The 15,060-nt window shown below is 33.1% G+C and overlaps 1 protein-coding gene across 1 annotated transcript; it reads left to right on the forward strand.

Annotated features, from left to right (window-relative positions):
• The first annotated feature begins 5,067 nt into the window (after positions 1-5,067).
• LOC131854876 (brachyurin-like) lies at positions 5,068-14,562 on the forward strand. Its single transcript, XM_059206057.1, has 5 exons — positions 5,068-5,345; positions 7,313-7,580; positions 8,786-8,884; positions 13,345-13,541; positions 14,343-14,562. The coding sequence occupies exons 1-5, from the start codon at positions 5,157-5,159 to the stop codon at positions 14,445-14,447; spliced, it is 858 nt and encodes a 285-aa protein (XP_059062040.1). The 5' UTR covers positions 5,068-5,156; the 3' UTR covers positions 14,448-14,562.
• Positions 14,563-15,060: the final 498 nt, after the last annotated feature.

A 15,060-nucleotide genomic window follows, 5' to 3' on the forward strand; every position in this document is an offset into this window, starting at 1 on the left:
ACTTAAAAGGCTTAAATGGGTCGCCATGCAATAAAGTTGATTGTATGCATCTATATTCGGGATGTATAATAATTTGCCTGTACATATTCTCTAAACATAGATCTATGATGTATTTATATTGCTTAAACCAAAGAGATATAGACCTAAGATCTTTCTGTATAGTAGGACCGACATATTGTAAATTATTATAAGAAATACTTAATGAAGTAGGACTACTTTCACGCAGAACTCTATGACAAGGAAAATAATATTGTCCAGAATCCGAATTGTTATTAAAACATTTGGTCATATGACCTAAAGATTCATATTCTGATATGAAATCAGTGTACATTATTTTAAATATAGGTTTATTCACTTTCTTATGCTCTATTGAAAAATTATATTTAGCTCGCTGAAATGAATCGCTTAACATGATAGAGTTTTGTTTCAGTGGTATCCTTTCACAAAATCGACCATCTTTCAAATGAGTAATATTTTTAATAAAACGTTCTTCACATAACTTTTCTTCAACGGAATAATTAGATGACTATAGACTTGTTCGAACTGACAGAACTGCGTTAATTGAGTTGGAGTCTCATCGTGTATAGAAGAAAAATTACATTTTATATTATGTGAAGACGACGATTTGTAGCCACAGTTTATTGGGCCTGAAACCACCCAACCAAGTTTGGTTTCATGAAGTATCGGCTTATCAATACCTAATTTCAATTGCTGTAAACCTATTAAATCCCAAAATATATCAGCGCCGAGTATTAAGTCGACAGCAGATGGAGAATAAAATTTGGGATCAGCTAAATGAATGTTAGATGGCAATTTTAAATCCGTCAAATTTATTTGACGTGAAGGCACGTTATCCGTAATTGATGGCAAAATGTAACAATTAATATTAACCGAGAAACTACTATTCAATGACTTCATTGATACTCGACACATTTTGCCTACGTGCGATGATATATTATTAATGCCTATTACTGACTTATTTACATTAATTGTAGACAAATTTAACTGACTGTACATTTTCTCTGTCATTAAACATGAAGTGCTACCACTATCGAGTACTGCTCGAGCAACATGCTCGCGGTTATGAATATCATACACCTTAACTAATGCAGTCGATAGTAGGACCTCTTGGCCGCCTCTATTCATATCAGCAACATTAGCTGACAAAGAAATCGGAATATTAGACTCATCGCGTATCCTAATAACAGGTCGCGAAGTTTCTGAAGTTGAACAGACATCAGAATGAAGAGTCTCATTATTTAAAACCGATTTAAGGTCGACCACATGAACGAGAGTGTTATGTTTACGTTTGCAAACTTTACAGCCAGTTTTCTTACAATGATTGGCAAAATGACCTTTACGGAAGCAATTGTAACAAACCTTATAATTTGGTAATAACTGAAAACGTTCATTGTTACTTAATGATAAAAATTGATGACAATTACCTAAACTATGATCACCATTGCATTTAGGACAAACCATTGGAACTATATTATTATTTTGTACAGAGACCATTGACTTACACTTTGACGTAGGTTTAATATATTGAGATGGCTGATTACTAGTACTAACATTACGCGACAACTCAAGACTCTCTAATAAATCCGCACGATTACGCAAGAAGGTAATAAAATCATTAAAGGTAATAGGTTTATTTTTATCTAAGTTACTTTTGAGCTCCTCCCATTCACGATATGATTTTGAATCTAATTTATGAGTCACAATGTGAATGAGTAAGGTATCCCAGTGTTTAACTGGCTCTCCTAAAGACTCCAAAGCACGGAGGTTTTTATTAACCTGATCTACTACCCGTTTTAACACTGTTGATGACTCCTTTGTGACCGGCTCTATATTAAATAAAGCACTAACATGATTCTGTAATAACAAGCGTTTGTTTTGAACGAACCGTTCACATAAGAGCTGCCAAGCTATCTCATAGTTCTTTGAAGAGAATTCAAATGATTGTATTACAACCGCAGCGGTACCTTCTAATGACGCTCTCAGGTAATGAAACTTGTTAATTGGATCAATATCGTCATTGGAATGTATTAGACTTGTAAATGTGTCACGGAACTCAATCCAGGTATCATAAGATCCGTTGTACTTTTTTATTTCAATAATAGGAAGACGGACGGGTTTACAATTATTACCAGATCGAGAACACTTTTCACTATCTACGTTTAAATATTGGTCACGTGTACTATTCAAATCAAAAAGTATTTTCTGTCCTAATGCAAGCAATTTATAATACTGAGATTCAAATTCAGTCCTTTCAGAAATTTGTAAATCACTATTTTCGACAATACATTCTAACTGCAATTGTACTTCATCGAATTGGTCATATAATAATTCAATCTTACCAATCCGTAACTGCAATTCATTGACATCAGTGGGAGTCATTGAAGAAACATCTAATGAATTTAAGTATGTTGAAAATGATGTTAAACGCCCCTTGAAACTACCACGCTTCCTAATTAGTCCCTTTTCATCGGTCATTCTGGGAGTCGTGTCGCAAAAATATAAACACACTAATAATAAAATATGCAATTAAAAGTGTTGGGTATAATCTATAATACTCACACACTGTTTGGTATAGACCCAAGCGATACTCCTTGCAGAATGTGGTGGAAAACGTGACGGCAACGGCAGCGACAATTTCTTGTAATTTGGAAAACTCCTTTTCTTAATAAATTGTAATTAATTCAATAAATTCTTACATCCGGCTTCGATCTTGGACCATGTTGGGGAGTATTATGGATTTCTCAGTTGGTTATTATGGTGATTGTAATAAAACTAGGTAATTGTGGATAAATGAAATTAATTTGCTTCCGTATATTGTGAAAAGATCAAATGCAATGAAAAAACAAAAGAAGAACAGTGACAGGAACATTAAAGAGTATATGGCTATAAAAAAATATTAACAAGGAGGTTTTAATCTCCAACACCCTGACATATCGTAATATATTTCTAGTAATTATACAATGTTCGTCATTAACCTGTATTTTCTACTGATATTGTTAATTTTATTATTCGCCTTTTTTTCTTTAGGACAATTTTGGCACACACATCAACATGTACTCCCACGCCAGTGGCTTCGAACCTATCGATTTTTCGGTATTTCTACCGATATGGGCACTGTTTTATCGAAATACCGAAATGCAATTGTTTTTCTACGATTTCAGAGTATACATGAAAATTCTCCCGATTTTACACTTTAGATTGGATCTATATACCGAACTGGACGGTAGGGAAAAAATATTCTAATGTAAAAACTTGACGTTCATAAGCGGCTATAATGTCCTACATGAATAAATGATTTTTGAATTTGAATTTGAATAAAATAAAGATATGGCAACGTCTTTAATTTTTGTTAAATATTACGGGGAAGCTCCCAATACTACTTATGGATGGACATAATGCAGAATGTTTTGTGGAATTCCAACTCAATGGTATAAGGGTCATCCCCCGAGGCTCAGCAATTTACCTGTAAAGTATAGACTTTACAGGTAAATTCCTGAGCCTCGGGGGATGAAAATTCATGAAAAAAAAACGATTGTTTATATAGATAAACAATCGTTTTTTTTTCATGAATTTTCATAACTCTGAAGAGAGAGTATCAGTGACTTTTCTAAAGAGTGCCTACAAAATGTCGTCTGACGAGGAGCCAACAAGCTCAAGTGTGAGTGCAAAAAGAAAAAATATGTACAATATTATATCGAATATGAGATGGCCAAAGAATATTGGTATAAAAAATAATTATACTTAAGTTTGATTCTTTAAAATTAAGTCTATAAGTGTTTTTTATTAAATAAACGAATATAATTGAATATTGTGTTGTTTTAAAATACCGATTTAGGTACAAATATACCGGTTTTTGCTGGCAACTCTACCGATCTCGCTCTATGACGTTGGAGACCACTGTCCCAAGCTAATCAGCGCTTGTGTTGGCAAAAAATGAAGTAGGTGACGTATATGTGGAAATAACACATATACACACTACATATATAGTCATATATATTATATATGCACAGAATATTTGTTGGTTTCTAAATGTTACTAATATTATAAACGCAAAAATTTGTGAGTGTGGATGTTTGTTACTCTTTCACGCGAAAACTATTGAACGGATTTTGATGAAACTTTACAGTTATATAGCTTATATATCAGAATAATATATAATTTAAAAAGATATTATGTAAATTTGCTGCAATATAATGATAAATGTCAAGTAAGTGTGATGCAGACGAGGTTGCGCGGATCAGCTAGTCTATACCTATAAATAAAATTGAAGTATCTGTTTGTAATATTGAAATAATCGTTTGTTACTACATGCATATGAACATAAATACGGCACATACACCAAAAAACCTTTTTTACAATTTTTGTCTGTCTGTCTGTTTGTTCCGGATAATCTCTGAAATGGCTGGAACGATTTTGACGGGATTTTTTTGGCAGGTAGCTGATGTAATATGGAGTAACTTAAGCTATTTTTATTTTAGAAAAAAACATTTATTTTAGAAAAATACAGTTAAATTCCACGCGGACGAAGTCGCGGGAACAGCTAGTAAACAATAAAACTGGTAAGCACCTGTCACGTAAAAGTATACTAAAGCAGACGTACATATACAAAAATACATACCATCTTACTAATGTAATACTCGTGAAAATTCATGAATATGGATGGGTGTTACTATTTCACTAACTATGGAATGGATTTCGATGAAATTTTACAGTAATATAGCTTATACACCAGAAATACATATAGGCTATCACACGCAGATGATACCGAGGACACAGTTAGTATACCATTAACAAATATGTGATTTTTACAATAAAGAAATTCCATTGTTAATATTATACAAATCTGCAGTTTTGCATACAGTATAAATAATATGTTGCAATATAGTGACAACAATGAAATCGAGCCGCTGAGATATGAGTATCCGACTAACCGTAATGATAACCTTCATATCTTATCTGATATCCAAGTAAATAACAATCACAGCAAAAATAAACCCAACTAATGTATAAATCATTCGATATGAATGCAATCAGTATCTACTAATTTGAGATTATAACAATTATAATTAAAATACAATTAGTATCCAATAAAATTGTTGCAATTTGTCACTGTTACCGGGGAGGCGCGGTCGAAAATGGCGGTGATTCGAAATTTGAATTTTATTTTTATTCTTTTATTTTGTAATGGAATTTATGGCGATTTGGTGGCCAGGGGTTATCATTTGGATGTAGGGGTGCCGAGGGCTAGGCAGCTGATGACAGCGGAGTCGTTGAGGATCATTGGTGGAGAACAAGTCACGACACAGACCTCCTTTTCATTCCAAGTAAGTTGAATTTTACATATCCGAATTTGTTTCCTCTTTTTAAAGTATTTTACAAAAATAACCTATTGGGAATTTTTTGGGCGTACTACAATTATAGTACTAGTTAGTAAGATGATTTCGTCTGCATTTTTTAGATATAAGAGGACGTACATAGACATATACATTTTGATCCATATCTCTATCAAAGGAATATAACTTACTTACTAGCTGTGCCTGCGGTTTCACCTGAGTGAAAATTTTAGCCTATATTTTATTCCGAGGTATAAGCTATATTACTGTATTATTTCTATTATTATGTACAGTAAAGTTTTATCAAAATCCGTTCATTAGTTTTTGCGTGAAAGAGTAACATACATCCATCCATACTTACAAACTTTCGCGTTTATAATATTAGCAATTAGTAATATTATACAAGCTGTTTGGCTGTAGAAACAGATGAGACAACCTTATGTTTTTTTTATTATATTTAGTTTATTATAATATTTGTACATTATATGGGCGTGTAATAAGATTTAAATAGTACCTATATTTATATGTAGACTATTTATATATGTATAGACATATAAATAAAATTGGAGTGTCTTTTTGTAATATTGAAATAACCGTTTTTTATCACATACTGTATATGAATGTAAATACGGTACATACACCAAAAAACACTTTTTAAAATTTTTGGCTATCTGTCTGTCGGTCTGTTTGTTCCGGCTAATCTCAGAACCATTTAAAATTTGAAGCATTTGTTTTGGAAGTGTAATGAGTTTCAACACAAATTTCGTAATTAAAACAATGTGTACTGTACGCAAAATTGTGTATAATTAACGATTGAAGTTTAGCGAACGTTATAATGCTTTTGGCAATAATGATAATGTCAGAAATATCTGATGGCAGATAAAACATGTAAAATTTTCTGAAGTTTGCCACAGATTCATTATTAAAACTTCATAAGGTAAGATTTTCTCGAGAGACTCCAGCATGAGGTTTTTCTTGAAGGGTATATTAAAGTTTCTTAAGGGTCGGCAATGCGCACATGACACTCCTGGTGTTTCAGACGTCTTAACCTATAGATGCCTGAAACAGGAGACCAAGAGTAACCATTTATGAACAGATAGGCCGTATCCATGTTTGCCACGATTGTAATATAAAAAAAAAACAAGATAAGTTGATAAAACAATTATAATGATTACTATACCAGATAGAGTAGACGTAGCATTGACTATCCATGTCGTAGACAAAACAACACGTGACTTTCAATTTCGGGAGATAATTTAATTTAATGCGACAAAGGGCAAGTCTACTGCCATATTGCAACGCAATAGGCCTACATATGTAAACAAAGTTAACAAATTGGCTTAAAAACAAATGCTGTTTTTAAGTCAATTTATTAGAAATTCGTTTGTTTGTTCGATTCTTACCAGTTCTTCTCAATAGAGTCTGATAAGGCGTGTAAATACCCATCATTACGGAATTTTAATATATATATATGTACATAAGAATTCGGTGCCGGTAATGTATGAAATTCCTATTAATTACCGTCCCAAAGATTTACGATTTTAAAACGCCCACAGGCAATCATAATCAATCTTACATAGTGCAATCACCATACTTCTTCTTCGGTTCAATGACAACTAAATAAATTTCTCCAGAATGTTGCGACGACTTTAGCGCATTCAGTTGCATTTTTTGGGTCTAACATGACTCAAGCTCTGCTTAGCTTGTGTCTAGATGGCGCTCTGTGAACAATCAAATTTTTTTGGAGGACAAAATGTGCCACTTTCTTATGCCATTTATTTGCGGTCAACGTAATCTGTTTTTCTTTTCCATTTATCCCTGTTCTCACTCATCACACTCTTTCTTGCCATATCATCTTTTACACAGTCCTATCTGTTTTTCATCCATTGACTTTCCTCTGCCTTTATAATCATAGTTCGTAATTAGAGTAATGTAATAGTTTTTATTATTCTTTATAGGCCGGAATAGTGGCAACTTTGACAACAGGCTGGCAGTCTATATGCGGTGGATCCCTGGTCTCCAACACAAGGGTGCTGACTGCAGCCCATTGCTGGTGGGATGGTCAGAGTCAAGCACGATCTTTCACCATTGTTCTCGGCTCTCTTACTATATTCTCTGGTGGGACACGGATAGACACAACCGATATCACAGTCCATCCAAATTGGAATATAAATGAGATAACTAATGATATAGCGATCGTGAGGATCCCATCAGTTACGTTTACCAGTAAGTAATAATTTAGTTAATAATAATAATTCTTAGAAATATAATGAATTTATAATTCAGTTAATTTATACTAGATGGCGCTACTTAAAAAGTAAAACTCGCTATAATTTTATTTTGACCAAAATGTATATGGTTTTTCACGTTTGCCTTCATTGTCCCTTCCGATGGATCCCTCGTCCAAATCAAACGAGGATTGAAATAACCACGGCCTCAGCAGAGGTTCGAACCCCTAGCGGTGCTCTCAGACTAAAGTTGTCGGGCGGGAGTTGGCCTTAAGCTGCTTCATAAGTCCTTCCGCGGTTTGTAGAGCCATCTGCACTCGCCCGCTATCGTCTGATGAATCTATAAAAGCCAGCTGTGGCCAACAGCAGAGTAGTCCGAAAAAAAAATGAAAGGCATTGTAGAATTTTATGTTTCTATCGACCTACCTGTTATGAAACATATTCAATAAATCGTTGTGTACACTAAAAGATGTTTTGGTTTTTTAGTACTATTAGGACTTTAAGGTTTTTCAATTATAATACCGAATTATTCCGAGAACTTAAAAACGAAAAAATTATGATAATAATATCCTTGGCCAATTCACAGAGCGCCATCTAGTACCAAGCTAAGCAATGCATGTATTGGCAATAGACAATTGATAGAAACACTTAAATACATTCAGAATATATATAGTAAACACGCAGACAGTAAAAAAGTGTACACATGAATATAAATGTGTACGCGAGGACTCGAACCCGCGACCATCGGAAGTAAGGCGTGAATTAACCGACCACCGAGACCTTAAATTCACGACTCCTAGATGGGATAGTCAGAGGCATTAACAATGCTTACTAACTAACTAACTAACTAAATATATAACAATAATGCGTCATGTGCTAATTACTATTATATAATAATAATAATAATAATAATAACAATCTCAGGACAATTCACACAGCGCCATCTAGTCCCAAGTTAAGCTATCTAAAGCTTGTGTTACGGGTACTAGATAACTGATACAAGTACATACATAATTTTTTTTTCATAAATTCATACATATCGAAAACACCCAGACCGATACAAACAATCATACTCATGAATACAAATGTTTGTGCCGTGCGAGGAATCGAACCCGCGACCATCGGACGTAAAGCGGTGTGCTAGACCGCTAGACCACCGAGGTCGTCAATATAATGTATATAAAAGTTATATTATATCCACAGATAATATACAGGCGATATCCTTGCCAGCTCTGTCGGATGTGAACCAATCCTTTTCCGGATATTCAGCCATCGTTTCCGGTTACGGGAAGACCAGTGACGGTACGTACAGGCCCTTTGGGTGTCGTAGTGACAGTGGCTCATTTAGGGTGACTACAGCCATTGCGATTTTTTTGTCGCATTTTTTATCAATCTATAATAATAGTAACAATAATATAATAATCGAAGGACTACTCACACAACGCCGTGTTATAGTATAAAACTAGGACATTTAAAGTAATGCATCCTCCATCTTTTATTTGTAATGCATCCGTGCGAAGTCGGGCCGGGTCGCTAGTATATGAAAGAATTAGCTATGTATTTCTTAGAAGATCTTGTCTGTACATAAAAAAAATCTCAGGACAATTCACACAGCTCCTTATAGACCCAAGTTAAGCTAGCTAAAACTTGTGTTATGGGTATGTTAAGGGATATACGAAAAATTTTTTAGAAAACTTTTTCGTAATACATATTTATTATACATAAAACACCCAGACCGATAGATAACAATGATATGCATGAATACAAATGTTTGTGCCGTGCGAGATATCGAACCCGCGACCATCGGAGGTAAGACGGTGTATTAAACCGCTATACTACCGAGGCCGTCATCTATACTATCAAATAATATCTATAATATAGCGTTATGTATGATGTATGATGTCCTGTAGTATATAGGTGGTGAGTATACACGTGTAATAATTGAACTACAATATGTAATATGTTAAAAGTTACATTTTTATTTTATATTTTATTACTAACATAGGATAAGTTATGACATTAAGCTGTTACTAACAAAATGGATCGTGTTGTCTGAAATAAAATTATTATTATTTTTATTAATAATAAATTTATTTGCTAGTGTGCTACATGGCTTATTAGTAACCCGAATACAACGTGGAGTCGTAACGTGGACTGACTTTATACTGAACTTAAATCTATGTTACGTGGAGACGTAAACTTATGGAAGGGTGCCGAGTGTTGACAGAAATATTACAAGTGTAGGTACAATAGTAATATTATAAATAGAGAGAGAGAGAACTCATTTTATTAAGAGGACTCAAAGCCACTGTACTGATTTGAGGAATTCTTCAATTATTTGACAGGGACATTACTGCTGAATGATGTATTGTACACTCGTAGTTTTATTGTATGTAAAGATAAATATGTAAAAGTCACTAAATTATAAAGAAGAAAACGACTACAATAATAGATAATTATTTAAAGTGGAACTCTTGTGTAACGAATTGTTCATAATGTTGCCATAATTTCCCGCAATCAGTCTTCACTGGCAGTAATTGTTTTGTCGTCAGTTTGTGGCCATCTTTACAGACACCCTTGGACTTAACAAGTTGGGTAATAATAAATGGAGAGCACTTGCGTAGGGATTAGTGTTGCCAGCTCCGATACAAAACTAGGGATGAATGGACTGGGACACACTTAATGGGACGTTTCACATTTATTTATTGATTAAAATAAATAAATGTAAAACAGTCAATTAAATGTTGCCAGAGTTGTCAGGTTAGGCATTGATATATTATTCTTTATATATAACTAGCTACTTGCCCCAGCTTCGCCCGGGTGTACATGTATTATTTATATAAATAGATGAAGATCTAGAATCTCTCTATCTATTTAAAAATCGCTTCAAAATCTGTTGCGTAGTTTTAAAGATTTAAGCATACATAGGAACGGACAGACAGCGACAGCGACTTTATTTTATACTATGTAATGATTATTGAGTGTATTCAGAGTGAGTGCTGTCATTTTGTATACACATTATCATTTTTAAATTTTGTTAAAAGTTGTTTCCGTTGTTCTTTTATCTAATCTTTTTTAGACTACTTTGAATAAAGTCTATATTGGCTCGCTTATAAGTAACACACTTATAAGTGTTTAATAAAAGTTTGAGGTAACGCAGTGAACATTGGCTTAGCCTTCCGGAATGGGAATAAATGTCTGTGATAGTACCCATTGATTCCTATTTCCTGATAACGTGATGTCCGTTGTAATCTTCAAGTAGTCGCCTATATAGTAATGCATATAGGCGACGGTTACTACTTACTATTAGGTACCTTTTTTACCATTTAAATAACTTTAAAAAAAATAATAAATAAAAATAAAATGCACAAATAAATACAGCGGGACGTATAATTATGATTCTCACCATTTCTTTTTAATTAGCCGGAGATGTACTGCTTACAAAATGGGAGGTTCTAAAGTTTAGTACATGGCAACACCGCAACGATGAATCACGGTCTGGATTCGGGGAGGCAAACAAGCCGAGCTTTTATGCCCCTTTCGAGCGAGTGTTCGTTTGTTAACAGTGGGAAAACAAAGCGAAATTAAGGCTCACTTCAATTTCACAGTTAATTGAATTAATTTATTTCTTAAAATAGAACCATTTTAATTAAATTTATTTTATAAGGAAAATTTATGATATTTCCATCAATAAGAAAATATTCTTCATATTTTTGTGGGGACAGATTTGTCTATGGAAATCTTAATATCAGCCGTTTTATTATGTAATGCATTTACTAAATTCATAATTTAATTTATTTGAAATGTTGTATTTTTCTAATACTGTTGTAACTGTTGTTCTTTTCTAATAACTTGGCCGAATTTGCCTAATAATAATATATTTATTTCATTAAATAAAAGTTAAATAAATAAATAAAAAAAATTCAAACCGCGTAAAATCCAGGCCGTAGTAATTTTAATATCAAATTCACGATATTGTCCGTTTTAAAAATAAACAAACATTGAATGTAATGTAACAAGCAATTGTAGACTATCATGAAATTCATCTACGTCTTGAATTTTGATGATTGTTCATTACACTTATGTCAACCAGTTTATGTCAAATATATACCTTGGTATAAAATTCGACGGAGAACCAAAGTGGAACATAGCTTTCAAAGTATGTCAGCTGAAGTGGCAATGGGCCGGGCATATCAGCAGAGTCAGCGATGATAGATGGGGAAGAAAGGTTATAGAGTGGAGGCCGCGTATGGGTCGACGGAGTGTCGGGCGCCCTCCTGCAAGATGGACCGACGACATTATAAATGTGGCCGGGAGTGGATGGATGCGGAAGGCGGAAGAGCGCACATGGTGGAAGTCTTTGGGAAAGGCCTATGTCAGTGGACAGATACAGGCTGGTGTTAGATATACCTTGGTAATTACGGACTACCGAAATCTGCGCAAGGAAACTGCGGGAAGAACATAGCGAGTAATACAAATTAATTTTCCTCAATAAAGATATGTAATTTCATAGAAATGTAGGCGTGCAATATATATATATATATATTAATAATATTTTTCATAACTGTCATTTAAGGTATACTTTATGAAAATACATATACTCTAAGTAATACACATATGCCTGTATTAGAGACATTTTTAGTATGATGAAAATTGCAAATTAGGGAAATACTCTACGTATATGAGATGCGAGTTAATTTATCATTTGAAGTCTTTCATAAAAATATAATTTTAATATGACGCTGTTATTACGTTTCGTTTTATGTCTATACATTTTTTTCATTGTTGAGGAACTAAATTAGTTATAAACGGCAAAATTAACAGCGATCTCGGTGATGCAGTATAAATATTGTTCTTTATTTATGTGAAAAATTTGAATTAATTTAGATTTAGATTATAATATTGTATTTTTAAATACGACACAAAAATTACTGTTAAGAATTAATTAATTAATTAATAAATAATTTATTATTTATTTATTATTAATTAATAAATAATAAATAAATAATTTATTATTTATTTATTAATTAAATAAATAATTTTTTATTTATTAATTAATTAATTAAGTTGTAAGTTGTTGTTGTAAGTTGTAATTAATATACTTACAAATGCATTTAAGTGCAATAAAGAATATTTATATTCTTTATTGCACTTAAATACATTTGTAAGTATATTAATTACAACTAATGTTAACAAAGGATGACTTATCTCTAAAAGAGATCTCTCAAAAGAGTCAACCCAATAGAGCGTGGCATAGGAAGTGTCAAAATGTACAAATAATAATTTAATAAAAATGTCATAAATAATTAAAACGAAACAAAAATATAATGTCCAAAATACACATAGCAGTAGAAAGGTAGTACGATTTTAACTTTTTAATTTAATAAGGTTATAAGAAGAGAAGTCAAAGCAGAGTATAGAGATCATGGTAAAGTGTATAACAAGCTGAAGGTAGCAATAATATACATAACATAGAAAGAAACAAACCAGAAATTATTTATTTATGCTAACACGAAATTATATAATTACTAGTTGTGCCCGTGATTTCACCTGCGTGAAATTTATAGCCTATATATTATTCTGATGTATGAGCTATATTACTGCAGAGTTTCATCATAATCCGTTTAGTAGTTTTTGCATGAAAAAGTTACATACATACTCACAAACTGTCATGTTTACAATATTAACAAGATTCTGTTAATTAATATTAAAGATACCCATGTATTATAGTCAACAGTTAAGGTTATATAGATTTTTTTCAGCACAAGCCGGTTTCCCCTCCACCACAGCTCTTCATCAAGTCTCAGTGACAGTGATCACCAATGCTGTCTGCCAGAACAGCTTCGAAATTACCCTGCATGGTAGTCACTTGTGCACCGGCGGGGACAGGGGGGTGGGGTCCTGTGATGGGGACTCAGGTGGACCTTTGACTACTCTCCTAAACAATCGAAGAACTTTGGTAAGATTTTGAAAAGTGAAATTCTATTAAGTTTAAATGTTATTCTGATGTATAAGTGTTATCTTATATATAAAATTCTCGTGTCACAGTTTTCGTTCCCATACTCCTCCGAAACGGCTTGACCGATTCTCATGAAATTTTGTGAGCGTATTGAGTAGGTCTGAGAATCGACCAACATCTATTTTTCATCCCCCTAAATGTTAGGGGTAGTCCACCCCTAACTTTTTTTTTTATTTTAAGGCAAAACAACGTTTGCCGGGACAGCTAGTATATTATATTATTGTAGTTTCATTAAAATTCGGTATTTTTTTGTGTGAAGGAGTAATACATAGAAAGCGTAATGATGAATAAATGAAAAATAAGATGAGATGAAAATGAGGTCAGGTTAGTTAGCCCATCATGACAAAGTTACCAGGAATTTATCAGTTAGAGGGGAAAACCCCATTTCTAGTAATGTACCCTGTGAGATTGACCTCCACGCGGGCGGCCCTAGAAGCCATCCTGATAAATTCCTAGTGAGTTTGTCACTATGATCTAACTGACCTGACCCTATACCCAAGCTATCATTCTCTACTGGTTCCCCGCCAGAGTAAACCGTTAGCGCAGGCGTGTGCATCATTCCATTATCATCCACTAAAAAAAATAGCAATAGATTTTTTATAATATATTAGTTACTATAAAAATCTATATATTATCTATATAATTAATCTATATATATTAGTTTACATTACTATGTCCTTTCCCTCAATACAAATCTACTGTATGATTAATTTCCAAAAATGAAGAATATTTTTTTTTCAGATTGGTATAGTGTCGTTTGGTCTAGGAAACCGCTGTGAATCCACATATCCGTCTGTGTATACGAGAGTGACGTCATTCTTGACCTGGATCCAAGCGAACCTGTGAAAATATTAGTGTTTAATATTTAATTCTAAATAGGGTTTTGTAATTTTGTATCTAACTAAATCTGAACATTCAAGTGTTCAAGTAACTTCTTAAGAACACAGGAGTTAAAGAAATATATATATATTTATAAATGAAGAGAAGACAAGAAGAGAAGGCGAAGAAGTGTACAGAGATCATCGTGAAGTATATAACAAGCTAAAAGCCAGCAATAATATACATGAAACTGAAAGAAACAACGCAGAAAATGAAATAATCGTTTTGGTATGTTATTAAAAGTTCAAATATTGTGTTCAGATTTCGACTTTGTTTCTTGGGGAAAGTGGTTCAGTTTTATTGGTATTATATCTGGTTTTTAACTTACTAACAACTTTATAGCTAACCCTATACATGTTATGGAAGGAATATAAGACTGTTCTATAAACATTCTTTCAAAAGTCTCCCATTTTCTTTGCCGAGATGAATGTAACAAGATTCGTGCTTTTTTAATGTTAAATATATATATTTTACATTATATAATAGTTTGTAGTTTCATACCGTCCCCATTCCTTTGAATTTCCTAGAAATAAAATGGTGCTCTGCCTTAGCTTACTTCAGATTTAAACTTCGACGATTT

This window comes from Achroia grisella, unplaced genomic scaffold (genome assembly GCF_030625045.1).
Source record: "Achroia grisella isolate CSIRO2021 unplaced genomic scaffold, CSIRO_AGI_Agris_v1 utg1248, whole genome shotgun sequence".
Classification (NCBI taxonomy): Eukaryota; Metazoa; Arthropoda; class Insecta; order Lepidoptera; family Pyralidae; genus Achroia; species Achroia grisella.